Source organism: Lagenorhynchus albirostris, chromosome 20, assembly GCF_949774975.1.
Source record: "Lagenorhynchus albirostris chromosome 20, mLagAlb1.1, whole genome shotgun sequence".
Taxonomy (NCBI): Eukaryota; Metazoa; Chordata; class Mammalia; order Artiodactyla; family Delphinidae; genus Lagenorhynchus; species Lagenorhynchus albirostris.
The window spans coordinates 45,735,783-45,763,460 of NC_083114.1; the positions used below are offsets into that span (position 1 = coordinate 45,735,783).

General features: G+C 51.8%; 1 protein-coding gene across 2 annotated transcripts in view; it reads right to left on the bottom strand.

The window, feature by feature from the left end:
* Positions 1-2,807: 2,807 nt before the first annotated feature.
* The window catches only part of ERN1 (endoplasmic reticulum to nucleus signaling 1), an 82,500-nt gene continuing 57,629 nt past the window's right edge, over positions 2,808-27,678 (bottom strand). Inside the window, exons 10-22 of one of the 2 annotated variants that reach the window (XM_060133469.1) lie at positions 26,990-27,155; positions 22,832-22,950; positions 20,373-20,564; positions 18,076-18,346; positions 17,239-17,329; positions 16,786-16,975; positions 15,630-15,729; positions 15,198-15,397; positions 11,526-11,673; positions 10,346-10,473; positions 8,607-8,730; positions 8,101-8,168; positions 2,808-7,536 (exon numbers count right to left, since the gene is read on the bottom strand). In XM_060133469.1, coding sequence (XP_059989452.1) covers positions 7,327-7,536; positions 8,101-8,168; positions 8,607-8,730; positions 10,346-10,473; positions 11,526-11,673; positions 15,198-15,397; positions 15,630-15,729; positions 16,786-16,975; positions 17,239-17,329; positions 18,076-18,346; positions 20,373-20,564; positions 22,832-22,950; positions 26,990-27,155 — 2,007 coding nt within the window. In that variant the 3' untranslated portion in view covers positions 2,808-7,326. Of the gene's footprint in view, positions 7,537-8,100; positions 8,169-8,606; positions 8,731-10,345; positions 10,474-11,525; positions 11,674-15,197; positions 15,398-15,629; positions 15,730-16,785; positions 16,976-17,238; positions 17,330-18,075; positions 18,422-20,372; positions 20,565-22,831; positions 22,951-26,989; positions 27,156-27,678 lie in introns of both variants that reach the window. The other variant, XM_060133467.1, reaches the window with a different exon arrangement.

A 27,678-nucleotide genomic window follows, 5' to 3' on the forward strand; every position in this document is an offset into this window, starting at 1 on the left:
GAACTCATAAGAGGGAGGGGTGGGCCTCAGGCACAGATGCTTATTTGGAAGGGACCCGAGTTCAACCTCTGACCCAAAGAAGAATTCCCCTCGTCTGTTCAGGGTGAGGCCCTTCCCCTCTGTTGGATTCCTCCACTCGCTCACTTGCAATCCTCCTTTGGCCCTGCTGGGCGGCTCAAGCTGTTAGGCAGCCCTCTCTCCGGGAGCCGGGATCTGCTGTTGGGGACCCTGCTGCCCCTCTTCCAGCTCAGACTCCCTGGAGCAAGACAGCAAAGCCTGCTCATCACACGACAGACATCCGAGCGCCCACCAGCTGCCCCCACGTCTCTCTCGGCCAAACTCCTGTGTCTTCAAATGTCTGTGACAGGGACTTCCCTCTCGGTCCAGAGGTTAAGACTTTGCCTTCCAATGCAGGGGGTGCGGGTTCAATTCCTGGTAGGGGAACTAAGATCCTACATGCCTCGGGGCCAAAAAACGAAAACATTAAAAAAACAAAACAAAACAAAAAAAACCCAGAAGCAATACTCTTAACAAATTCAATAAAGACTCGAAAAATGGTCCACGTCAAAAAAAATCTTAAAAAAAAAAAAGTCTGCAGCAGTTTCCAGGCCCCTCACCGCCTGCCCTCCACCCCCAGCCCCATCGTCAATGGCAAGGTCTGACGCATTTCCCATCACCTTTCTTTGGGCTCAGCATTCCGGTTTCCCGATATCTTCTGGACTCCTAATTGGGTCATGTATCGTCTTTCTAGCTTTGCGTTGCCTGCTAGCAAACTTGCTGAGCGTACTTCTGTGGCTCTGAGGCGGGCTGGGCAGGGGAAGGTGGATTTGGAGAGGCTCAGGGAGGAGGGGGCAGGGAAGAGTACTTATTGGGCTCACCTGCCAGCCCTCTCAGAGGCCAAGTTTATTTACACAGTTGCTCTCTTGCCCACCCTGCCCCTCCTGTTTCAGGAAACTTCCCCCGGGAACCCCTGCTGTCTTCCAACATGGTTTCCCAGGGGCTGCCATGGTCTCACCAGCCCTGCTCCTCTGCCCACAGTCCATTGGCCCAGACACGGGTTCATGACCTGATTTATGGCCTTGGCGAAGGGTCTAGGCAGCCTCTCACCAAAGTGAAGGATGTTAAATGTTCTTTGTTTTGATGATATTAAGCCGCATGAGCTGTTTGTAAATTTTGGAGACTAATCCCTTGTCGGTCGCATCATTTGCAAGTATTTTCTCCCAATCTGTGGGTTGTCTTTTCGTTTTGTTTATGGTTTCCTTTGCTGTGCAAAAGCGTTTCAGTTTCATTAGGTCCCATCTGTTTATTTTTGTTTTTATCTAGTATCTCCCAGAGTAATGGACTGAAAAAGATCTTGCTGTGATTTATGTCAGGGAGTGTTCTGCCCATGTTTTCCTCTGTGAGTTTTACAGTATCTGGCCTTACATTTAGGTCTTCAATCCATTTTGAGCTTGTTTTTTGTGTATGGTGTTAAAGAATGCTCTAATTTCATTTAAATGTTCTTGATCTTGGGGAAATACTGGTCTGCAGGGAGAAGGGAATGCGGCCCACCAGCCACTGGGGCACAGACGCCCCAGTGCAGTGCCCAGCCCTGCGGGAAGGGCAAGCAGGCTGGGCTGTGACGTTGGCTGTTACGGTCTCGTGAAGCTAAGGCATGGGTCTAGCACACACGAGGGAGATGGGACAAACATAGAAAGACAGTCAGATAGGTGCATTCACTGATGGAATACAGTTGGGTACATCTGCACATATATTTAATAACCAAAACACTCAGAAAAAAAATCCTCTTCCCAGCCCTACCCTGACTCAGCATGAAAGCGACACACCCTACCTCAGTGCCCTGAGACTGTGGCCCCGGCCTGACCGCCTGCTGGCCTCCCTCCTGAGGGCCCGCACCTCTCCCTGTTCTCAGCAGCAGCTGAGGGTGCTACCAGCCAGTCCAGGACACCATCCCAGCCCTGGCTTAACAGCTCTGCGGGGAACCCAAGCAACAGGAAGCAGCCAGCAGGTGCCAACAGGGTCTTGAAGCCCCGCGTGCGTCCAAGGACCATGCTTCAGACAGAGGGTGTGTCCATGGCTCTCAGGTGCACTCCCGGTGCCCACTGGGTGGGGGTGGGGAATGGGGGGATGGGACGCTGGTTGGCAGGCCAGAGGGAGCCAGCCTCCACGCAGAGCCTCTGCTACGCTGTCCTGGGGCCGGTGGGCCCTCGGGGTCCTCCTGTGAGCAGCTCCTTCCTGGTGGTGCAAGAGAAAGCAGAGCCTCCTCTGATTTCACCAGAGCGGATGGGGTAAGAGAAGGTGAGAGCATGTTGCCAGGATCCTAAAATCCAACAGACCGGCTGCTGAGCTCATTCCTTGGCGTCTGGGCAGGTGTCTTATGTGCTTCTGACACGCACAGGTCGTGGCTTTCCCGTAGCTGTGCTGGCTGAGTTACCTCCCTGGTGTTTTTCCCCTTGTGGATTTCCTGGTCCTATAACCTATTTACACCTGCCGCAAACCCTGCCTCATCAGGAGGCATGTCTGTCCCAACATGGCCACCTTCCTGGAATTCAGCCCAAATCAATACTTTGGGGGACTTCCTGCAGTGGTTCAAGGAAGCTTTGCCCACAGAAACTAAGGAGGACTCTCCAGCCCCCGGACCCTGCCATGAACACCAGCAAGTAAACACACACACCTCTCCCGTCCATCCTCCCACCCGCTAAGCCCACTGCTTCGGCTCCACCAGCCAGACTCCCACCCAGGAAGACAGCCAAGAACGACCCCTGGTCTGACAGTGGTGGTCAAGCCTCTAAGAAGATGGAGCTGGCTTCCAAATCTAAAACTACGTTTATTTGTGGTCGGTTCAGCGTAAGGTGCCATTATCAATCAGCAGAATTATAAAACTGTACAGGAGGTACAAAAATAGGCCGTTTAACTTAGATACCCTCACGCCATCAAGCTTTAAAAATACACATAAAAACTGTACAACCTGGCAGTTTATAAAATACAAAGCTAAAAAGAGGATTTCAGGTTCCACAGAGGATTGTATCACACAATTAACACAGACCCATCCAACAATTAACTGTCCACAGAGAAGACACAATGGCACAGAATTTTAAAAAAAAAATCACTTAAAAATTAACATTTTTACCCCAACCAAATTATTTATCCTTTAATGACAAAACTACTATAAGGCGTCCATCCTGTGGAAGGATACAGTATAACTTTTCCGTTTCCAGTTTTAAAATGGTCAGGGGTGTTGTCCAAAGCAAATCTGATGTGCTTTAAGCAAGTGCAATTGTCACTGGATACACTTCAGAGTAAAAATTAAATAAATATAAATAGGTTAAATAAATAGGTCACTGCAAAAAGAACACTACCTAAGGTTTGCATCTGAGAATGCTGCAGAGTTGACCGGTAATGCTTTCTAGGTAAGCGGGGACTCCCCCGTCACAGCTTCTGGGACACTGAAAAGGAATACTGTACCCGCCAGACACTCAAGAGCACGGGGTGAGGCGGGTGGGGTGGGGACTTTGGCTGGAAGTGTTGGTTAAGGCTGCTCTGGGGGGAGGCTCATCGCAGATGCTGTCTTTGTGGTTTTCCAATGAATACAGAGAGGATTTAAGTGCCGATAAAAAAAATCAGGACCTGTTACTCGTGGAAATCACTGTTTCATAAAGAAAACCAAGTACAAGGAAGAGGAGACACTTTGGTTTAAAGGATAACGGGTCCAACACTGGAAGGCGGAATTCTGGCTCATCTGTACAGGACACCTGGCAACTTTCTTCCAGGCAAGGCCAACGCGCCAAAGCACAGTTAACTGAAGCAGCTACTCCGGGATGGTGAAAGGTGGCCAAGGAAAAGAAACACTGGAAAATACGAGGAAGAGGGATTTCAGAAGCTAAGTGAGCAGAGAGAAAGCTAAAGAGAATTTAAAGAGGCTCCTTACAGGTGTGCTGTGCTCTGTCTTCCAGCACAGAAGGCTGTGAAAACGGAACCAGCCCACCTTCCTGGAGGACTTCAAGGCTGAGGATCCGATGAACAGAGATGCACAATGAGAACAGTCCCAGGAAATCCAAGCCTGGCCGCAGTCTAACTTCAGAGAAGAAAGTGGCCAAGAGGACAAAGCCCTGCAACCACCTTCGAGGTCAGATCAACCACCAGTTCATCTCTTTCACTGCAGTGATAAATGAATCGCGTTCACACAAAACCTCCCCCAAAGCATCAGGGCGAGCTCTGATGAGGACCCTTCTTCTCCAGTTGGTGGGAAGGAAGCACTTTGCTGGACCCACTAACCTGTGGCTCTTGCACTGAAATACATGTAATGGGTCGGAATAACGTCTCCCTGGGAAGAGCCTATGATGACTCTTGCACTGAGTGAGGGGGAGATGGCAGGGGACCTTTGCATCTGGGATTTTATTCATCAGCCACCAGGTGGTTTAGTGACTTATCATGTAACACCAATGATTCCCAAGAGTGCAGACACTCTGGTGCCCAGTGACAGGTGGAGCTCTCTAAAAATTGAAGTTAAAAGGACTCAATAAGCAACATGAGAATTCTGGCAGGTGTGCCAAGGACAAATTCGATACAAGGGTCAACACAAGATTTAAACAGATTATGGTGTCCTTGGGATCCCTAACAGATGCGAATAAATTCTGTCTTAAAGATGAAGATGGTGTACTTGTAAAAAGTCAAACAGCCTTCAAAGAATCGTATTAAAGATCAAACAGCTCAGCAGTGACAGGACACGCGGCAGGTGCAGAACCCTCTTTTCGAGAAAGGAAGACACCTTCCTGCTGCGCCGAGCACAACAGGAAACCAGAATTCTAGAGACCAGGATGAGATAAACCAGATGGTGCCCACAAGAGACCTTTTCAAGCGGCCTGGAGGACTGACGGGTGACTGGGTTCCCAAAGGTGACGGAGAGAAGATGGACAGAAGGCAATCTGACCCCGGATCTGATGGGTGAAAACCCCAAACGCACGCCCTTCCCCACGCCTGCATCTTCTTTGCAGCACTGATGTTTACTCACTGCCGTCTATCACTGGCTCATATGAAAGCCAAGGTTTTGCCTATTTTGTTCACCTGTGTCCCTAGCATGCGATATCCTGCCCAGCTCATACAGTAAGTGCTCAAATAAAATACATTGAATAAATGAGTTTGAGAAAGATGGGTGGTTAAAAACTAGTATTGCAAGCAGAAAAGGAATTTTAAAAAAAGCTGTCCTGGAGGCAAGCTGGGCCAAAACAGAGAGATGACATAAACCCTGGGCTGCTGAGAATGACCTGGCTACTCCCCAGAGAGAACATTCAGCAGCGACCACGAGGCAAGGCAGCTGCCTCGCCAACAGCCCCGCCCCCCGCTGCTCCCAACACAGGAAGCTGACGGTCCTTTAAAGCGCTCACGGCACCTTCTCCACTTCGTACTGTCTCACCGGTCAGGCCCGGCGGCAAAGCGACCTGCAGAGCCGCCACAGAACAGCGCGGGAGGGCGCTGGCTCAGGAGCATCAGAGCGGGGAGAAGAAAACCGTCCGGCTGTGTTCCTGAAAAACGGACAGCGTGGTACAAGACACCATGATGCTGACCAAGGATGCCGGGGTTCCCAGGTCTAAATGAGGTAACTGATGAGGTTTAAAGATGTAGGATAATATTAAAAGGAGAAAAGAAAAAAAGTGACATTAGGCATTAGGAAAGGAAGGGAACTGAATTCTCTGAAGGCAGAATGAGCGCTTTTGATGAGTGGCCCTCATTCAAATCCACCACCAGAAAACGTCTTACAAGGAGAAGAAACAGCGATTTCTCTGTTAGTAAAACCAGACAGTAACATTCTTCCTCCTGAGAGGAGTCTCTGGGTTCACTAGGACCGAACTGCAACGATCCATTCCCCTGGCTGGAGAAAGCACACGCAAAACGCTTCCTTACGTGGTACCCTGACTGCATTTAACCTCTAAGGCTCTCGGTAGAGAAAAGACAGAGGAGTTTTTGACTAAAACTAAAGTTAAAAATTATATTAATTTTAGGGGGAAAAAACCCCATGGTATTGACATAATTTAGAGAATATTACTTTCATACATGTGTATAGTGTTGCTATAACGTTTTACTCTTCAGCATTAGAGAATGTTCAACATACGAACACTCTTTCTGGAGGGGATGGGACTTTGGGTACCTTACAAAATAGAAGATGTATTCTATATCTTGCATTACTTCCTCACAAGCTTCAAGTTAAGTTCAGCTCACGCTAATGTAGCATTCTACAGTATGATCAAAATATAAAGTTATTAAAATCTGCCAAGAGAAACATAAAAGCCTGCCCGAAAGTGTGTGGTGACCCTGGCCTTGGCCCTCTAACCCCTGGCCCGTCCTGCCAGCCCCAGGGACAGAGCAGCCTCATCGCCCACCTGCTGGCCAGGGCTCTCCCCGGGGGGCCACGAGTGTCCCGTTTGGCCTGCTCCCCTCTGGTCCCAAAGGCCTGTCCCTGCCGGGGTCGGAGCTGCTTTCCTTCATAGCCAGGGGACTTATCACCTCCTGCCCCCAAATGCTCCTAAACATCCCCAAGCACCCCAGGGCACGACTCCACCAAAGGCCACCATTCAGGCCACCGGTGCCCTGGGCCACAGCTGCCTCAAAACGCAGCATCCTCTTTGTTTCTGAGAGACCCGCAGACACAGACTCACCTTCTGGAGTTCCAGGCTGGCCTCTCCCCACACCGCGTCCCCACCCTCAAGGCTCTCGCCACCCCCGAGGAAACACTGGTTACAGTGACCTGGGAACCTGTGGGCGCGTCTGTGATCACTGAGGCATCTCCGATCCCTGGGGATGACGCCCTCTGAAGGTCCTCCTCCTCCCGGGCACCCTCTCCTCCGGAGCCCTGCTTCTAGCGGAGGCTGCACTCAGTGCACCTCGGCCCGGCTGGTCCAAGAGAGATGCTCCCGGTCCCAGCACGTAGGCACCACTGAGGGCTCCCTCAGCTCTCTTCCTTAAGGGCCCACACAGTGGCATCTCACAGGAAGTTTTAAAAGAAACGGAAGTCTGAAGCGAGTTTATCCAGGAGAAGGCAGAGGGTGCTCCCCTCTGCCTCTGGGAATGGCCCTCCTTCGCAGCCGTCCCCCGATGGTCAAGCTTTCACGGCCAATGTCTTCCCAGCTCCCTCGTGGGTCGGGTGGGGGGGCGCGGTCACGCCTCCCACTTTCCGGGGTCAGCATCCTCCCCTGCTGGCTGCAGAGCAGGCAGCTCGAGGCACTTGGCTTTGCAGCCTGGTCTCCCTGCTCAGCAGGAGACGCCAGGCTGTGGCTTGTAGAGACCAGGCCCTTGGTCCCAGCGGGGCCGCCGGCACGGAGGCCGCCTGGCTCAGAGGGCGTCTGGAGTCACTGGGGGCCGGGGCTCGGGGGGCTCGTGGTAGTAGGGCTGGAAGGGCCTCTCGCGGCGGCACAGCTCCATGGCACGGTAGGTGTGGGAGAGGAGGTGGGGGAAGCGCGACGTGAAGTAGCGCACGAAGCCGTCGGGAAGGGGGCCTAGCGTCTCCCGCACCTCCTCGGGCAGCTCCCGGTAGTGGTGCTTCTGTAGACGGGAGGGGGGCGACACAGACCCACGGTCAGCAGAGAGGAGCCCGCGGGACCCGGCAAGACCCTCGCTCAAGAAACACCGACCGTTAGGCCGCGTAAAGGAACCACCCACCAGCTCCTGGCGCCGCTTCCCCTCCTTCCGGGGAGGCCTCGGAGCCGAGCGAGGCCTGCGCGGGGAGGGCGGGGCGAGGCCTGCGCGGGGAGGGCGGGGCGAGGCCTGCGCGGGGAGGGCGGGGCCAGCCCCGGGCGGGAAGGGCCCCCGTCAGAAGGAGTTTATCTGTGCACATCCAGGCACCGAACAAGTCAGCAAAGGATGTAGCACCCGGGAGCCCGCTTCTAGCAGAGGCTGCACTGTGACCTGTATCCCCGCCTCAACATCCCTGGAGGGAAAGTTCATTCAGGGGAAGAAGCAGCCTCTAGTGTTTCCTGTGCAGCCGAGGCCTCCCAGCCTCTGTGAGGTCCTCATCCAGAGGGGCTGGAGGACCCCCAGAGAAGGGATATGAGCAGGGGGGGCTGCGCTGCGGCCCCGCCCGGACCGCCGTGTGCTCATAGCCCTCACCTTATTTCTCATGGCCCGGAGGAGATCTCGGACAGAGCCGCCTTTATAGGTTCTGAATTTACGCAGATCTAGGAAAAAAACAAGGAAGGCAATGTAACAGACAAACAGATTTCGAAAGAAAACAATTCCTGGGGCTCCTGGGGATCAAGCAATCGGACCAAATCATGACCTAACTCCATTCTTGTCACTGACAGGCGCACTTCCCCAGACTGAACCCCAGGGCGGCAGGGTTAGTCTGAATTCCACCTCCCTTTCTCACCTGCGATCAGAAATGACCGCCGAGGGCAAGACACCTGTCACTGACCTGTCACTCTGAAGGACAACTGGGACACACGTCAGAGCAATGGTGTGACCTGTATCCAAACCATAGGAAGCCTCAATCCCAGAAGCGGTATTTGGAGCCCCCAACGGCCTGGAGTTGCCGTTTCCACGTCTGCTTCTCAGAAACAGCTGCTGCTTTTGCACCGCTTCCACCAACACTGACCCCGGGGGCACCGCGAGGTCACCTGTCTGGAGGGGGACAGTGATGTTCTCCCTCCAGTCCATCTTCACCACAGCCCGCCCGCCGCGCTCCAGCTGCTTCACTATCGGGCCGTCTAGGGACTCCTTCTCTATCCGGTCACTCACGTCCTGGGAGGGAGACAGGGCAACAGGTAACAGTCAGTGTGCAGAGGCTCTGAGAGCCAGAGGACGGACACTCTGAGTGCCGGGACGGCCACCCCTGCCTGAGCCTCAGCCCAGAGCCGGGCAGCAAGCGTTCTGCCTTCTCCCCTGTCCATCACCTCTTCCCCGGGAGCAGCCCCGTCTGCCACTCACTGAGGAGAGGCCCACACGGACCATCTCCACCTCAGACCTGCAGTGCCTCGCCCGTGTTTCACACATACATGCCACACAGGGCCACGTGTGCAAACCATATTCATCGATGAACCAAAAAAAAAAAAAAAGGTCCATTTTGATTCGCATCCTGTGACTTTTGTGTACCCATTGGAACAGGACATGCTCAGAGCCATGACTGATGCAGGGTTGTCACTCCTCATTCAAACAATTAGGAAAGACAGATGAAGCCAAGACTTCTTTCAGAGGAGAAAAGCTGGTGACAAGAGTGTGGGCTCTGGAGGCCCCGGCCCTGGATCTAAATCCTGCTCGGGGTCCGAGGTATGCACCTGAGCACGGGCCTCTCTGAGCCCCGGCCAGTGAGACAGGTCCACCAAGCAGCCTCATGGGGCTCACGGGCCCAGCCACTCCGCAGCATGTGGGATCTTCCCGGACCAGGGCACGAACCCGCATCCCCCGCATCGGCAGGCGGACTCTCAACCACTGCGCCACCAGGGAAGCCCTGGCTTTTCTTTCTTTGATGAAGATGAAGTCAGACTGGCTGGCCGTCTAACTTGCAGTTGCGGGAAGAAAGCCTTGGTGGGGGGGGATTGATGGTCAACTCGGGTACACGGGGGCACATGGTGCTGAGCCGCAACGTCGGTACAGCTAGTGACGCGGACGGAAGCTGGGGGTGTTCGCAAGACACGTGACGTGGAGATACTGAGAGTTTACATCCTAACCCTGGTGGGGTGAAGGTCCCTTTGTGTGAGCTTCATTCCTGCTCTATATCTTGTGATCATCAAAGTGACCTGGATAGGGACTTCCCTGGTGGTCCAGTGGCTAAGACTCTGCGCTCCCAATGCAGGAGGCCCGGGTTCGATCCCTGGTCGGGGAACTAGATCCCACATGCATGCCGGAACTAAGAGTTCACATGCCGCAACTAAAGAACCCACGTGCTAAGACTAGGGAACCCGCGTGCCAAACTAAGACCTGGTGCAGCCAAATAAATAAATAAATAAAAAGAAGGACATTAATCAAAAAATGTTAATAATATTTTAAAAAAACACACACACACAACAAAGTGACCTGGCTAGTGTGAGGGTCCCTGGAAGACACCTGCCCTCAGACGTAATGTTATCATCGCACACTTAGAGTACAGTATAGTGTAAACATGGACTCTTATATGCACCGGGAAACCGAAACGTTCACGTGGCTCCCGTTATTGCGACATCTGCTTTATCAGGGTGGTCTGGGGCCAAACCCGGTCTGCCCGTATGGAGAAAATATATTAAAATGTCAACTGTGGTTATCTCTCGGTTATGGAATTACGGGGTCATTTGTTTTATTCTTTGTCCTTTGCTGTAGTTTCTGGGAAAAAAACTGGAAAGGTTACATGAAAATTTTTGATAAAGAAAACAAATGTCTCCACCTGGAAGAACTGGAGCTGCTTTTCTAGGCTCCAGAAGAACGGGTGTTTCAGCACATGCTTCGCTGACGGGCGCTTCTGAGGATCCATTGCAATCATCTTCTCTATTAACTCCCGGGCAATAACGTCTTCTACAAAGGAGGAAAATAAACATGCGACTCGTTATTACCAGCCTAAAGCCACAAGCAAATACCCAAAACCCTGACAGTCTGCATGCCCTGTGACTCAAGGTTCTACGGACAGGAACTCAATCCAATAACATAAGAGCTTGCACAAGACTTCAGCTAAGGAGAGTCCTCACTGTGCGGTTAGTGAAAAAGAGTGATTGGAAATACTCGATATCAGAGGCTCGGGTGACACCATTGTGCCTCCACACGCTGGACTGTGGGCCACCAGGATGACGTGCTGGCTGAATGCGGATGGACGCAGAGAGAGTGAAGATGAAGTTTAAAAACGAGCGTGCTGCAAAATACTATGCACTATTTAACCCCATTTTTATAAAAATATGCATACATGTCTAGATAGATGATCAGAATAATAGATACAAAGGTATTAGGAGCAGTCATTCATCACTGTATAATGGGATTCTAGCCTTTATGCTAATCTGTTTTGTCTCCAGGGATAAGGAAAATTAATCCATGGGCAAAACAGTAAGATGGTTTAAAGTTTTTCAAAAGGCAACAGTGGGGTGTCACGGGCCAATTATAATGCGGGAAACCCTGAAGTCAGGCAGAAAGACTTGTCAGCTGCGTGCCTGGAGAGCGAGGACCCAGCCCGTCTGTCCTCAGCCCAGGCCGCACGCGCTGACCACTGGCCCACACACGAGAGCCCAGTGTATGCAGCATGGCCTTTCCGTCTCCCCAAACGTCAGGGCAGGAAGGGACCTCAGATTATTTAACCCTCACGAGTCACAAGCTGGAAAACAGAGGTCCCCCAAGGGGGCCTTACCCAGGTCACACAGGTCCTCGTGTGACCTGAAGGAACCCGGGAACTGCTTGGCTTTAGAAGGCGGCGCTTCGAGGACACCCTACCCAGCCCTCCACCAGCTCTGGACCCAGTCGTCAGTTCACTGAGGACCACAGGGCGAGCAGCTGGAAAGAAGGGCCTCTGGGGAGTCAGAGCCGGCCCCACCCCCGCCCACAGGGGCCGCTCCCGAGGCCCCCGAGCCCTGCTGCCCGCTCACCGTGCTTCTCAGGGTGCAGGCAGTCCAGGCTGCAGGCGCCCAGGAGGATGTTGGCCTGCCGCTGCAGGGACTTGCCAAAAGGGTGGCTGCCCTCAGATATCACGTAGTAAAAGACGCAGCCCGCAGAGAAGATGTCCACCGTGTAGGTCTGAAAAGAAACTCGGGGCATCAGAGGGCTTCAGGGGAGAATTCTCATTCTAACTCAGCAGCAGAGGAGGGGGTTGTTGCTGCTGATTCTTCCACCTAGAAGGTGCCTTAGGAGAGCCGGCTGAAAGTTCTGATGGCCTCAGAGCAGTGCTGCGTGCCCTGCAGGTCCCACCCGAGTGCTGGAGGTCCCAGGGGAGAACTGGGCTCTGGACCCAATGCCTGCGATGCCTGCTGGCTCTGCCACTGGCCCTCGGAAGCCCCCTGGTCACTCTGCGCCTCAGCGTCCATGACCACGAAACGAGGATGACCCTATGGGGCTGTTGTGAAGATTAGATGCACATGTTAAGTGTGAAAACGGTGGCTCAAACCAGTGCTCGGCCCACAGGACGCTCTCTCCTTGCTGCTAGTTATTCTTCACCCAACCAGCATGCAGCTCCTCGTGGGCAGGAATTTCTGTGCGTTTGCTTCCCTGTTGTACCCCCAGGGACTTCCAAGGTGCCCACATATGACAGGTCTTAACACTGGGTTAATAAACGAAATAAAACCAGTTTTTGGTGGGAATACCTTGGTGGTCCAGTGGTTAGGACTTTGCACTTTCACTGCCGAGGGCGCGGGTTTGATCCCTGGTCAGGGAACTAAGATCCCACAAGCCACGTGGCGTGGCCAAAAAAAAAAAAAGAAAAAGTTTTTGGTTCAAAAACAGTCCCAGAGAACATATGTATATGTATAACTGATTCACTTTGTTATAAAGCAGAAACTAACACACCATTGTAAAGCAATTATACCCCAATAAAGATGTTAAAAAAATAAATAAAATAGACAAAAAAAAACCCAAAAACAGTCCCAGAAGAAGATTAGTTAACAAATTTCCAGTGAGCTCACTTTGATGTTATCTAATAACACGTCTCACTTATCCCGTGAAACCATTCCATGCCTACAGATGAAATGTGTGTGTATGACGCCTAGCATGTCTACATGGGGTGTTACACTGGGGTGGCTCCCGAGCACGGTGTGGGTCCCTCACGTCAGGCCCCACCACTCGGATTCTCCACCAGACAACGTGAGGCTCTAGCGAGAGAAAGCCGGGAGCTCGTCACCTTCCTCACTGGAGAAAACACACCCTTCACAAGAGCCCTGTGAGGTGAGCAGAGCAAATGTCACCATCCCCAGATGAAGACACGGACAGAAAGGCTCAATGACAAGCCCAGGGTCACTGCTGGATAGCGACAAACCAGGACAAGATGCAGGTCTTATTCCCGAGCCCAGTCATCTTTGTTCTACTTCATCAGAATGTTCCTTACGTGGGTGACAGATTCAGGACAGGAGGAACAAGTCCACCACCACTGAAGCGCTCACCTGGTGGCCACTTCTCACCTACTGACTGTGTCGTTAATGCTCTCCGTTTTCCGTTTTCTGCAGCCCAGGCTGCCTGACTCCCCAGCATCCTTACCACTCATGCTGCCCCCTGGGGGCTTGCGTCCCACATGCTGGGCCCCTCTGCCCCCAACCCTATGGGCTCATCTCTAGGCTCAGTTATGTTCTTTCCCAAACTCATTTCTGCCACTTGTCCTTGTAGTTTAAATACTCCATAAGCTGATAGAATACACGGGCCGCCAAGTCTGAGGTAAGCTGAATCTTTGGAAAGACTCAATGCGAGGGAGTTGCTACAAAAACTGCTGTGGAATTAGATGTGGGAGACTCAACTGTAAGCGACAGGACATAAATAGCTGAAAGCTAGGATTCTGCTTTCAAATCGCTTAGGAGGTGTCTGAAATGTCTGAGTCTCGATCTAGAAGTCACAGAAGCATGTGAGTGTGCTGCATACAAGAGAGGAAATGAACAACTCCATTCAGTTGGACCCAAGTCAAAAAAAAAGATCTTGTCTTACATCAAAGACTTCCTTAAAGAGTCACATTACTTACTTTAAGTCAAAATAAAATGCTTAAGGTATGTATGTATTTCCTTATGATTTTTCATCGTAACTGACCTTTTTGATTAACTGACCAGCTGCGGTCCCCAGTGAGGAGGATAAGAGGCTCCACTGAATCTAATCTATTTTAGGATGGCTGATCCCATCCAGGTCTGATCGGGGAACGCCAGATAATCCTCCAATGTCTTACTGGGCTGGAAAGCAAGGTGCTCAAACACGACTGGGCTCTCAGCAAAAGGATGCAGAAGCCAGCGTGAAGGGGCTCCTGTTGGCCAAACTGGAACAATCTGAGTACCAAAAGGAATAGGAACAAAACCAAAAACAAACAAAAATGAGTAAGGACTACAATGGATTATACTGCTATTTTTTTTTAAATCCATGAGTCCACAGAGAGAGAGAGAGAGAAAAGGAATATAAATAAAGTTCTTCTTTACAGAAAAATGTCAGCTAATAAATGTAGACTTTCTACTGAATGCAGTGATTCAGGCAAGGATTGCCACTGGATGCTGAACCATCAGGTGAGTGACTGTTGGTAGTGGGATATTCACACTCTGCCAGAGTATCGCCCCACACAGTCCTAACAAAGGGGAGATGCCAGTGTCACCGCCTGCACCAGCGGCTTCAACTCGGCCTCACCATTAGGGATGCAGTAATGGTACAACCCGCCTGGGACTGTTCTTACCAAAAACACTTAACTTGAATCTAGTCAAGCCCTTAGACCTATGTCTAGTTCACAGGAATACAAGGAACAGGCAAGTTAAATACCACCAAGAGGAAATGAGTGAGCGAATCCCGAGTGAGGCATTCTACAGAGAAGTGCCCCGACTCTGCAAAGAGCCACCGTCGTGGGACAAGAAAGCTGGGAGAACTGTGTTGATGAAAGGAGACCGAATCAAGCGCCATGTAACAAACACACCTAATTGGGTCCTGCTTTACAGAAACCAGCTCTACAAGAGACATTTGGTGAACAACTGGGGAAACTTGAATATGCATTGAACACTAGGTATCAATGGAAACAGTATTAATGGCTGAGGTGTGAGCATGGGTAGGTGGTCAGGAGGTAGAAGGTACCTGTCCTTGGGAGGCGTGTGCTGAGGTGTTTAAGGTAAAGGGCTGGGAGGCCTGCCACTCATATTCGAATGGTTGCAGGAACAGAAAGTGAAAAATACGGACGAATGTTGAATCTAGGTAGAGGTACAGAGGTATTCACTGCTCTCAATTTTCTGTATGTCTAAAAATTCTCAAAATAGAAAGCTGGAAAAACAAAAACAAATTAAAAACAGAATGAAAACTGGAAGTTTGCTCACCTTACGCAAGTCCTGATTTTCCAGTTGCCCAAAATAGGGGGGGGAAAGGATTGGAAGAGTACGGGGGAAAAAAACAGACAACTGCCTACATTCACCCCTTTCATTCCTCTGGACAGGAGACAGTGTTAGAGTGCCGGCAGAGTGCTGCTGGGGGAGAAGCTCTCCGCTACAGAAACGTCCCTCTCCGGCAGTGAGTGCTCCAGCCCGCCCCCGGGGCCTGGAGGCTCTGAATCCCCCGGGAACAAGAGGCTGCTTCCGCAGTTTTCACAGAGCCACGCCTACACTCACGGGGTTCTCCTTGCAGTCTTCGCTCAGCATCTCCGGGGCGATCCAGCCTTCTGTGCCGGGTACCCCTGAGCGGCGGCTGAAGCTGTGTCTGCCCACTGCCAGCTTCTTACAGAGGCCGAAGTCGGAGATCATGGCCTTGATCCTGCCGTGTGCGCTGGGCATGGAGAGGAGGATGTTGTGTGGCTTCAGGTCTCTGTGAACTAACACAAAACTCCAGGTTAGTCCCGTGCTTGGACTCCTTCTGCGATGGGGATGGGCCCTCCTCAGATTCTCAACAGACCCGCTGCTGCCTGTAAAGGTTCTGGCTCTCAAATGTGTTAAGTCCTCTCTTTCTTCAACAACAGGGACCCCGTGAGGCAGCAAAGAGCTTCGACAGAGGCAAGGCCCACCTGAGCAAGTTGTCCCCCCGCCTGATAAGGGGAGGCTTCTCACCGATGTTGAGGGAGTGCAGGTGGGCCAGGCCCGAGGTGGTCTGCTGCAGCAAGGTGATGGGCTCCAGGCCGAGGTGGGCAAAGTCTTTCTGCTCCACGTACTGCAAGAGACACGAAGGCTGGGTCACGGCTCAGGGCCCTCAGGACTTCGCTCCTCAGCATACCTTCTCTCTCTCTCTTTTTTTTTTTTTGCAGTACGCGGGCCTCTCACTGTTGTGGCCTCTCCCGTTGCAGAGCACAGGCTCCGGACGCGCAGGCCCAGCGGCGAAGGCCCACGGGCCCAGCCGCTGCGCGGCATGTGGGATCCTCCCGGACCGGGGCACGAACCCGTGTCCCCTGCATCGGCAGGTGGACTCTCAACCACTGCACCAGCAGGAAAGCCCTCTCTCTCTTTTTTTAAGTGATTCAATTTTATTTAGAAAAATTCGGCCCGAAGGTTTTTGCTTTAATAAACATTTGGTATCGGGTCAGCTCGTTTTCTTTGATCATATTTTAACAAACAAATGGGAAGTTTTACTGACAATATTCTCCGTTCAAATCCGTATTTTCCAGCAGACTTTCTTTTCCCCTGAAAGACTGACTTAAACAAGCAAACAAACAAAGCTCCAGCTTACTAGTTTATAATGAGATGACAAGAGGGGAAGGAACCCAAGTTCACTGCCTCCTACAGGCAAGCCTGCAATGAAGCCAAATGATACTGAAATATCACAGTTGCACAGCCTGGAAACTGCGCAAAAGGGGTTCAATGGATTATCTTATGACTCAAATCATCAACTAGCATCCCCCTAGCCCACACCAGCCCTGACTGGCGAAGGGAGGAAGGATCGACCAGGTTTCCTGGAGGCCAAGAGGGAGAGAGGGACCAACTGCAACCACAGACTGCCCCGGGCAGCCGAGGGGACCACACAACTAAATCTGGGGAGAGGGAAGTGCTCTACATTTCCACTGTTGGTGGTTAAAATGGGTACATACCCTTGTCAGCATGCATCAAACCGTACACTGAAAACGAATACGTTGTATTGTAACCTCAATAAAGTTACTAAAAAGAAATTTAAAAAATAAGGAAACTGGCAGTCCCTAAAACTGCACCCGAGCTGCCGGGAGAAGGGAGCCGACGGTGGCGCTGGCAGAGCCGTCGGTGACCTGGGGCCACCCACCTCCTGCAGGGTGGCCGCGCACAGCTCGATGGCGATGTACTGGAACTGCCGGTCCCTCTCGGTGCAGAAGTAACGGATCACGTTTGGGTGCTCGTCCGACTCTCGCAGCAGCTGGACCTCACGGTCTGCGAAACTAAAACACTCGGGGAGGATCCTCTTGACGGCCACGTCGCGGTTGTCAAACATGCCACTGCAGGATGAGGAGCGGGGTTGGCTGTGGAAATGCCAGGAGAACCCTGGGCCTGCGGGACTCCTTCCACCTGATGCAGCGTCTGCCTCGAAGGCCTCACAGCCTGGGGGGCCCTGACCAACCGCCCAGCGGCCCCGCGGCCATCACTTCCCCCTGTGGGGAACTCTTCCATCTGGTCACTGCGATAACCCCACTGTGCCCCTGGAGCCGATGGGAGCTTGCACGTGAAGTGGTGAAGGCTCAGGGCTCTCCAGGCCACTCACCGGTACACAATTGTGCCCTCGGCTCCGTGGCCCAGGACGTCCTTCGGACAGAATGAGATTTTCCCAACTATCACCATGCTGGTTTCCTCATCTGGGACAGAACAGAAAAAAGGACAAACATAACCTAACAACCTTGAGGCTAGAGTGGCTACAAGCTTCCTGAGCTCAGACTGAGGGGCCCTGGAGAGCAGGAGCTGCTGGGCCCCCCCCCCAGTCACGCCCAGGGCCACCTCCTCGCCTGCCCCTGCCCTCTGTTCCAGCTTTTACTTTCACTACTGTGAGGTCACAAGCCTGAAGACAGGGCTTCTCTACAGATCCACCCAAAGGTCTGCACCGGAAACATGCAGGGAGTGCCGGGGGACGCGTGAGATGGAGAGACCAGTAGCAGAGTGTCCAGCCTGAGACTCAGGACTCTGAGGTCTCCTGCACTGGTTCCACATCAATCCCCTCAGACGATCGGCCCTGACCGCCGGCCTGAGCCCCCCTCCTGCACGAAAGCAGACCAACAGCTGCACCTTTGCACGTGGCCACCGGCCTGCCTCAGGGGTGCTTTCGAACCAGAGGGCTAGTGCACCTCTGGTCAGCAGCGACTCTCAGCCCTCTGTGCAGCAAGATGGAGGGAGGGCCACGGTGGCTTCCTCTGTGGGGCAGAGGCCTCGGGATGGGGCAGAAGCCCCGCCCCCGGAGTGGGGGGGGAGGGGGTGAGACCTCTGTGAACCCTTGGGAACAGCACTTCATAATCCCGTGGAGACCCCCAGGAAAGGCATGGGGCTTTACGGTCCTCAGGTCGTGCTCCAGAGAAAGAGAAGGCGGCACCAAAATGGCAACTCGCTTTACCCTCGTCATCCTGCTCCGGGAAGGGGCTGGTGGCAGCCCTGGAGGTGGAGCCGCTGGAGTGGAGCGAGTGGTTGGAGGCTCTGGGGGACGTGCTGGGGCTGCTGGTGGCCGAGCTCTCCGAGTACTGTCCGCATGAGTCCAGGAGGTCGGTGTCCTGAGCTGCGACATCTCCAGGTGGGTGGAAGGGCAGTTGCTGCTGTTGCAGGAGCTGGATCTTCTCCAGTTCCTTCTGAAACTGCTGGTGCTGGAGCTGCCGCTGCTGACGTCGGCTCTGGGAAGAGAAACCCACAACCCGGCCAGTGCAGCCCAGCGCCCAGCACGCAAGCGGGCGGGACGGGGCAGGCTCCTGCGGCGGAGGAAGAGGGGACACTTGAGGTGACCCCACGGGGCAGGACGAGACCAGTGAGAAGGCCGCGGGGGGCAGAACGTGGTCAGCGATCGGAGCTCTTCCTGCCAGTTAGACTTCCCAGTACAGCCCATCCCCCAACTGGAAGGGCCCTTCAGGGGCAGCAGAGGAGGATTCCACTGGAGGTGGAGGGCTGGGCCAGATGGAGGGGGGTTCCAGTCAACTCTACAATTCTGGGACTTTTATGAAAGTCTGGGGGACTTCCCTGGCGGTCAAGTGGTTAGGACTCCACACTTTCACTGCCGAGGGTGCGGGTTCAACCCCTGGTCGGGGAGCTAAGACCCTGCGTGCCCCACGGTGCGGCCAAAAAAAAAAAAAAAAAAAAATCCACAAAAGTCTGGGAATTGTTGCAAGAGTGAAACCAAACAGGAAGAATGGGTACCAGGTGGCTGAGAGTGTGGTGGACACAGGGAAGACCCAGGCTTGCTGTCTACCATGGCCGTGCACATGACAGAGGTTGGCGCACAGATCACCAGCAGTGCAGAGGCGGGGACGCCACTGGGGCTTGGGGCCACCTGGCCATCTGCCCACAGCTGCACAGCCAGGATGTGGCAGAGCGGGGCTGAAACACAGGGAGCCTGGCCGAGGTCCCACTCCCATTTCATCATGCTGCCTTCCCCACACCCCACACTCTTCTCATTTAGTCTGTACAATTCATTCCATCATACTTTGAAGTGGCAGCGACCTGTGATTATTAATTACTACCCCATGCGTGGGAAGGTGGCTGCAGGGATGGGTGTGTAGCCAACACCCGCCTGGGAGTTTTCTAGAGATCTCGCTCTCTTTCTTTCAACTTGGGTTGTAATCCTGGAAATTCCATCTACTAGCTGAGTTACCTTGGGAAAGTTATTTAACTTCCCAGAGTCAAGTTTCTTTATTTGTGGGTAGGGGATAGATAAGAATAAGAACTGGGTGAGGCTAAAAAAAAAAACAATGCAGGTGGACACATTTTGAGTACCACGAAGGGCCTGTCATCCTCATTCCTCCACGGGGATGTGAGCTTTTGGAGCACTTGTGTTCTGAGGTGGTAAGGTTTCAATGCTCCAAGCATCTTCATGAAAGAATATTTCTCCAGGGAATTCCCTGGCGGTACGGTGGCTAGGACTCTGTGCTCTCACTGCTGAGGACCCAGGTTCAATCCCTGGTCAGGGAACTAAGATACTGTTAGCTTTAGCTGTGTGGTGAGGCAAAAAAAAAAGAAAGAAAGAATATTCCTCCAGAATATTTTATCCAACCCACAACCTACTCAACTATGTAATTTTAGCTACTTATTTCCAACTAGAAAGTCGAAGGAATAACTGTGCCGCCTTTCTCACTCTATTTGATATCTCTAACAGGCAGGTTTCTTTTTTTTTTTAAGATTTTTAAAATTTTTAATGTGGACCATTTTTAAAGTCTTTATTGAATTTGTTACTATATTGCTTTTGTTTTATGTTTTGGTTTTTTGGCTGTGAGGCATGTGGGATCTTAGCTCCCTGACCATGGATCAAACCCTCACCCCCTGCACTGGAAGGCGAAGTCTTAACCACTGGACCGCCAGGGAAGTCCCTAAACAGACAGTTTTTAAGGGAGGAAAGTTTAATAACAGATTTTCACGTATTATGTGTAGTCTTAAAAAAAGAAAATACAGTTTTTAAAATGATTTGCAAGCAAGGTTTCCAAATCAGTTTTTACAGTCAAACTATAAGATGTAGGTACAAAATTGTCCTTTCCTGAGAAGTGAGTGTCTCTTTAATTACAATGTTTTTGAAGATAAGCCAATATTGACTTTTAAGTGGGAAAAGAAATGTATTTGCTTCTTTGCCACCTTTGTCTGGACCTCACTAACATCGAGTGATGGGCAAAGGTTCAGAAACACGTGGGAGGGGAAAGGGAAGGCGTGGAGCTTTACCAGGGGGTAGGTGATGATGAAGGCCACCCAGCCAATGAGCAGGAAGGTGCTCAGGATGATGGTGGCCATGTCCTTGAGCATGGAGTCCACGGGGGCCTCGGGCCTGGGCGGGGCATGAGCGAACTTCTCTTCCACATCTGGAGAAACTGTGGTAGGTGCGTTTTCTGAAGTCTGGTCAACCAGGTCGATAACCTTGCATGGGAGAGAGTGGCGACATCACTGCACAATTTCTAGTCAGATATAAATAAGCCAAACAACAAAGAGAGGCAATGACTATGTACAAGGAATGACTACGCTGTGAAACATGCTGGATTGTTTAAAGCCCACCCCAAGACCACAAACCAGATAATTGCTGCCTTTTTCAAAGCAACTGCCTTGGGAGGCTATGCACTCTTGCAGTGATAGTATCATTACTCAAAAACGGTTTTTAGAGAAACACTTTTGAAAGTGCCTTCAGATACTATATTCTTTTGAAAATCCTTATTAAAGGCAAAAACATCCTTTCATGGTAGATCTGATGTTTGGGGGAACTCTGAACTCATAGGTAACAAGTCTGGCGGAAGGTTGGTAGTCAATTTGGTAACAGCATTTCACATTAAAAAGGAAAACCGCACGCGCGCGCACACACACACACACACACGCACATGCGCGCACACACAGCTACAAAGTAATAAAGCAGCTTTCTTGTGTTGTTTGTAAACTTTCAGTGCAACTCCAAACACAAAATCACGTATTCAAACAGTCCACTATTTTTCAAAGTTTTTAGAAAGCATCAGAACCCTCTGTTAGAGCGCCGAATTAACTCAGATAAAGTGGAGCTTCTGCCGAAGCACCTCAGAATCTCTAGGACTTCAAGAAAAATGCACTGATTTGTTCTCAAACATCTGCTGTTCCAGGTGTGCCATTATCACTTGCTGGTGAAATGCACACACAGCCTCCTTGGCGTCCCACACGTTCACAATGTTCACCGCCCAGACTAACGCAGTGCCCTGCCTCCCTTTCCTGCAGCCCCTCCCGCAGGGCGCAGGGGCCTGTGGCTGGTGGCAGCCGAGGAATGTTTGCTGAACACGTGACCAGAGACAACACTCATTTAGTTATATTTGCTCACGTGTGTTTGTTTTAAAAAGTTAGTCTTATTACCAGATAAATGCACCTCAGAGTACTTTCATGGACTTTTAAAGGACTCTGTTCAAAATTAAACGATGAAACAGGAAAATCTCAACTACAGCCATCTCTGGGTGTTCGGTTACGGGTATTGTTTAATTTTCTTCTTTAAACTTTTATTATTTTCTAAGTGTTCAATAACAAATACGCTTGGCTTTAATCAGATCAAAATCAGATCAAGATTTTAGGGCGCCAGTGCTATCTCCAACCTGGCTCCCTCCAGAGATGCGGGACAACTCAGCGCACCCTGGATTCTTAAACATCCATGTGATTTTCTTCTCCTTTCTCTCTGGATAAAATCTAAATCTCTAATGCGAATCTGACGCCATCACAGCCCTCACATCAGCCAGCCGCTCCCCTGCTCCTCTGACCCTGTCCACGGCCCCTTCTCAGGCCGGGACCGCACAGCAGGGCTGCAGGAGCCGCCAAGCCCGAATGGTTGGACCCCCAGCCCGGCTCCCACAGCCACCCTCCAGCCTCCCCACTGCTCCATGCCCCAGAAGGCTGCCCACCTGGGCAAAGCGATGGGCTCCCTGCCCCCAGTTTCCGGCAAGGACACCAGCAGATGAGACAGAGCTGGAGCTCTGTGGGGCTGCCAAGCGTCTCATCTGAAGCTCCAGGCTCCTGGTTTGGGGCCCGATCCACTCCCTCCCCACACGCTTCAGGCCCAAGTACGCTCAGAGAACCCCAGAACTGCCCACAGTGTGAATGAAAACTCCCCTCGAATCCCCCTCCAGGCCTTTACCTCTGCATGCTCCCCTCCAGCGCCCCCTGCCTCTCCCACAGCCTCCCAGAAGCCCCCTTCCTCCCTGTCAGTCCTCAGCACTTTGTTTGCTGTGGATTCCCGTGTACCACTCTCCCCTCCTGAGTGGACTGCAGGCTCTAAAGGCAGGACAGGGCTTCCCTGGTGGTCAGTGGTTAAGAATCCGCTTGCCAATGCAGGGGACACAGGTTCGAGCCCTGGTCTGGGAAGATCCCACATGCCACGGAGCAACGAAGCCTGTGCGCCACAACTACTGAGCCTGCGCTCTAGAGCCCGCGAGCCACAACTACTGAAGCCTGCGTGCCTACAGCCCGTGCTCCACAACAAGAGAAGCCACCGCAATGAGAAGCCTGCACACCGCAACGAAGAGTAGCCCCTACTCGCCGCAACTAGAGAAAGCCCGCGCGCGCAACTAAGACCCAACGCAGCCAAAAATAAATAAATAAATAAATTTATAAAGGCAGGACAAATGCCTTATCCCCCAGCACCTGACACGAGGGGCCATCAATTGACTGTCCACTTCCCCACTCACCTCCTCAAAGCTCTTTTTCTCTGAGTCAGCAGGAATCACATTTTCCCGGTGTTTGGGCAGATTGTTGGGGAATCGCTCCAGCATCTTGGTAGATGCAGACAGTGGGGTCTCGTGGTGTCCTGTGAGAGGAAGCACAACCTCTCATGAGAACAGTTTCTCCACACAGTGGTTGCGCTTGACCCACTAAGCTTAAGCAACTGTCACTCCCCAGTGAGGGGCCCACGATGCAGACGCTCACATTTGTAAAGTGAGAGAAAGCGGGAGGCAGTGACAAGAGAAATTCCATCAAGACAGAACTTTTATTCCTCAATGGCATTAGTGCAGTATTCTGAATCTCACAACAAGGAGCAAAGAAGTGTCCTTGTCACGAGAGGGATCGGGATGTCCAGGGCACGTTCAGAGCAAGGCTCGTGTGGATAATCCCTAATCAAGGCAGTACACTGTGAGGCACTATGAAGCTTCATCAAAAGCTCAGGGAGGGGCTTCCCTGGTGGCACAGTGGTTAAGAATCCGCCTACCAATGCAGGGGACACGGGTTCAAGCCCTGGTCCGGGAAGATCCCACACGCCGCGGGTAAACTAAGCCTGTGTGCCACAACTACTGAGTCCACATGCCACAGCTACTGAAGTCCATGTGCCTAGAGCCCGTGCTCCACAAGAGAAGCCACCGCAGTGAGAAACCCGTGCACCGCAACAAAGAGTAGCCCACACTCGCTGCAACTAGAGAAAGCCTGCATGCAGCAACAAAGACCCAATGCAGCCAAAAATAAATAAATAAATAAAATAAATTTATCAAAAAAGATATTGTCCAAAAAAAAAAAGAAAAGCTCAAGGAGTTCTCCCTTCAACGCTGACCCCTGTCACATCACTCCACTAAGGGTACCAAGTCCCCATCTTGGTGTTTAAATCGCACAGGTGGAGTTCTATTCCCACTACCTAAACACGAGCTTCCCTCCTGGGAAGTGGTGAATTATTCAGAAGACAGCACGTTTGCTGGATGGATTGGGGATCCCGGATCCCTGTTTGTTCCTTCACTGTTCCCCACACAACTATTTCAAGGCTGCCTAGCAGTCATTCATTACACGTTTATTGAGCATCTACTGTGCGCGAGGGACAGAGCTAAATAAAATAAAAGCAACAATATTTGATATGGCTGGACGATCTCTTTAGTTCTGAAGTTAAACGACTCCACACACCGCCCAGAAGAGCCAGTCACTCTCTCAAGCTGGGCTCTCAGCACCCTGACTGCTTTCTTCTCTGTTCTCTCACAGCAATCAGATCTCACCTTAATTCCAGTCTCACCCTATATTCTGTCCTCTGTTCTCCCAAACCTATCAAAGATTGTATGGTATGTATTTCCAAGACAAAAACAAACAAGAACTAGTCCGAGCTACATACATTTCTCATCTGGAGAAAGCCCCTTGAACTCTCTCTCTTTGGGTCAGTTCTCTACCTGTACCATAACACTGTTCGCTAACGGAAGCCTAAACTTGTTTTGAGCCACCACCAAGTTCCCCTTGTCTTCCAAGGAATGCTGAGACGGCGGGATATCCTGAACTGGTTGCCCGCTTCAGACCTCTGATTCACACTTGCTGGTGGGGCCCAGGGATCTGACCAGGAGGCTCTCCAGGTACCTCTGAGGCTCACTAACAGGAGACCGTCTCGCTAAGAGCAATGAGGGGTCCCCTCCACACACCACCTTGCACTGCAGCGCCCGCTGCTCTAAGAGCTCCAAGTCCCACCCCTCGGCAGGGCGCCAGAAGGGGTTAGCCCGAATCCCCTCTTCGTCCTGTAGTCTTTGTAAGCAGGCCTCCCCTGTAGTGGGGCCTTTAGCAATACCTTGGAGCGCACCCTGAACCGGCTGTGCTATAAATGTAATCATGAGCTCCTGAAACACTTCTGTACAAACAGAACCTGGTCTTAGTGATGTATCTATCACCATCCAATAATGTCCAGGCTCCAGAGCTGAAAGCACAGGCCCTGCCCTGAACCTCCTGGATCAGGAGCTCCAGGGGTCATGCGTGTCTATCTGACGTAGGTCCCAGGTGAAGCCGAGAGCACCCCAGGTTAGGGCCACTGCTCTGGGGTAACCCACAGACCACACCACTCAAGCCTGGAGAACTCGTCTTATTTTCAAGATTAAGGTGAATGTGAGGATATCCTTAATGTCGTCCACAATCACCAAATCAGAGGACATATTTGGACATAAACGAGCATATCCTTTTACCCGTGGCCCTCAGTCTACACAAAATTATCACTCAGTCCCACTACCTTATTTAGAAAAGACCAGCTTTGAAGTTTCTCAAAAGGACTTTCCGAACTGTGGGGCACATCCCTAATTACTTCTTTATACCTTGTTGGGTTTCTCAGTTTTCTTACTTGGAAAACCTTTCCATTTTAAAAGGATATCATTTCGGGACTTCCCTGGCGAACTAGCGGTTAAGACTCTGCGCTTCCACTGCAGGGGGCACAGGTTCAGTTCCTGGTTGGGGAACGAAAGATCCTGCATGCCGCAGGGTGCGGCCAAAATAAATAAATAAAATAAAAGGATATCATTTTGCAACTGAGCCATGAAGACTTTTTCTGGATTTTTTTGGTCTCACACATTTCCTTAGTTTCCAAAATTTTTTCACTTCTTAACCACTGGTAGACAATGTATCCCTTAACTGCTTCATAAAACTAAGTGGCCCTGTGATTTCAATGGCCTCTGCCCATCAGTGCTTTTTTCCCTCCACTTTGGGCCCATTCACCCACACTTTCCGAACTAATTCTGTTCAAAAAAGGATAGAAGTATTTTGTTACCTCCTCTGCCCATTATTTGGTAAAAATAATAACCAGAAGAAAAACAGCTGTAAGGAGTCAGGATGAACAAAGGACAACAAGGCCTGGATGACTACAAAGCAACTGATCGGGGCTCCAGGACATCCAGTTTCCTTCCTCCCTGTGATGCCCAGTTACACCCCCCCATCCAGATGCCACCGGCTGGCTACCTCCTAGCCCTGCAGTGTCCCAGGCGGCTCCACACCCCTTTTCCGGCGCCCCCAGGCCCGACCTCTCTCTGCCCTGGTCCCAGTCGACACGAGCACTGAGCAACCACCAAGCACCACGGAGCACCACCGCACCGGGAGAGAATGGGGAGGACAAAGCTCTTTAGCGCCTGCGTGCTCCAGCACCTCCTCGGGGCTGCATCCCCACCTCTCCCCACCTCTGGCGCTGGGAGACGGCAGAATTGGGGAGGGCGCTGCCGCACTGGAAAGGCAAGTCCGGTCAAGAAAACTCCGTCCTGCTCTGATTACTTGGGACACTTGCCAGACACATAGCTCCTGTCACCTCTGCCTGCATCGGTCACACTCGCTGCCTTCTGGTGTCATCTCAACTTCTTATCACTGATGGTGGCAGAAACGGAAGAGAAGGAAAAAGGGACCACCCCAGGGGACTTCCCTGCTGGTCCAGTGGATAAGACGCCACACACCCAACGCAGGGGGCACAGGTTCAATCCCTGGTCAGGGAACCAGATCCCACATGCATGCCGCAACTAAGAGTTCACATGCCACAACTAAGATCCCACGTGCCGAAACTAAGACCCAGCACAGCCAAATAAATAAATAAATATTAAAAAAAAAAAAGAGACCACCCCACACACCCGGGACTTCTGCACCCAAGTCTAGCCTCCGACCCTTCACCACCCTCAATCCCTCCTGGGTCTTCCACCCTTTCCTTCCCCAGCCCCTCCTGCCCACGCCCACACCAACTCCCAAGTGACTCCTTCCACAGAAACTGCCTGTTTTCTTAACTCTACGTGGATATACCAAGGGTGCTGACCTTGCACAGGGTCACTGTGAGAAATAAGGAAATATCCTAGAATGCTGACTGCCAGTGCCCGGCACGCCCCAGACATCCAACATGTGTCAGATCACTGCACAAAGTTTACACTATTTAGTACTGGAGTTTTGGAACATTAGACAAATGATTTTTGAGAACTGACTTGGTAACACAGCTAGCCTGTTTATTTTCCTTGGGGGTGAAATATTCCAAGGTCTGAAAGACCAACTTGGACATGAACTGAGCACAGAGCTGAGGACTGTTAACTAGCAGTGTCGGCTCTTGGCCACCAGGAGGCAGCATGGCGTCACCACGGCCACGAGGAGCCAGCTCTTACCGATGAGCAGCCAGTAGTTGTGCAGGTAGTTGAGCTTGCTCTTGCCTTTGAGCCCAGGGTCGAACTTCAGGTCCGTGCTGGGTGTGATCACACACTCCCCTTTGTCCCCGATGGTGACACCGTCGGTCTGGGGTCCTTCCAGCAAAGGAAGGGTGCTGCCTCGGGGCTGGCAAGACAGACTGGAGTGAGGCTGGGGGTGCCCACGTGGACAGCAGTGTGCCTGCAACTGTCCTAAGCACGTGGTCCTATTGTGGGGCTGGTCAGGAAGGCAGAGCAGGACTCCAAGGCCCCAAAACTGGGCAGGAGCAGCCCCTCCCTCAGGACGTGACAACGCTGAACTGAAAATTCGGGGTACTTCCCTGGTGGTCCAGTGGTTAAGACTCCGAGCTCCCAATGCAGAGGGCTTAGGTTCGATTCCTGGTCAGGGAACTAGATCTCGCATGCTGCAACTAAGACTTGGCACAGCCAAATAAATAAATAAATATTTTAAAAAATAAATACATAAATAAAATAAAATTCCGATGTCTTTTATTTATGTATTTATTTTGGCCACACCGCGCAGCACGCAGTATCTTAGTTTCCCGACCAGGGATTGAACCTGTGCCCCTTGCAGTGGAAGTGCGGAGTCCTAACCACTGGACCACCAGGGAAGTCCCTCGGACGTCTTTTTAAACGTGGACATCTCTTTA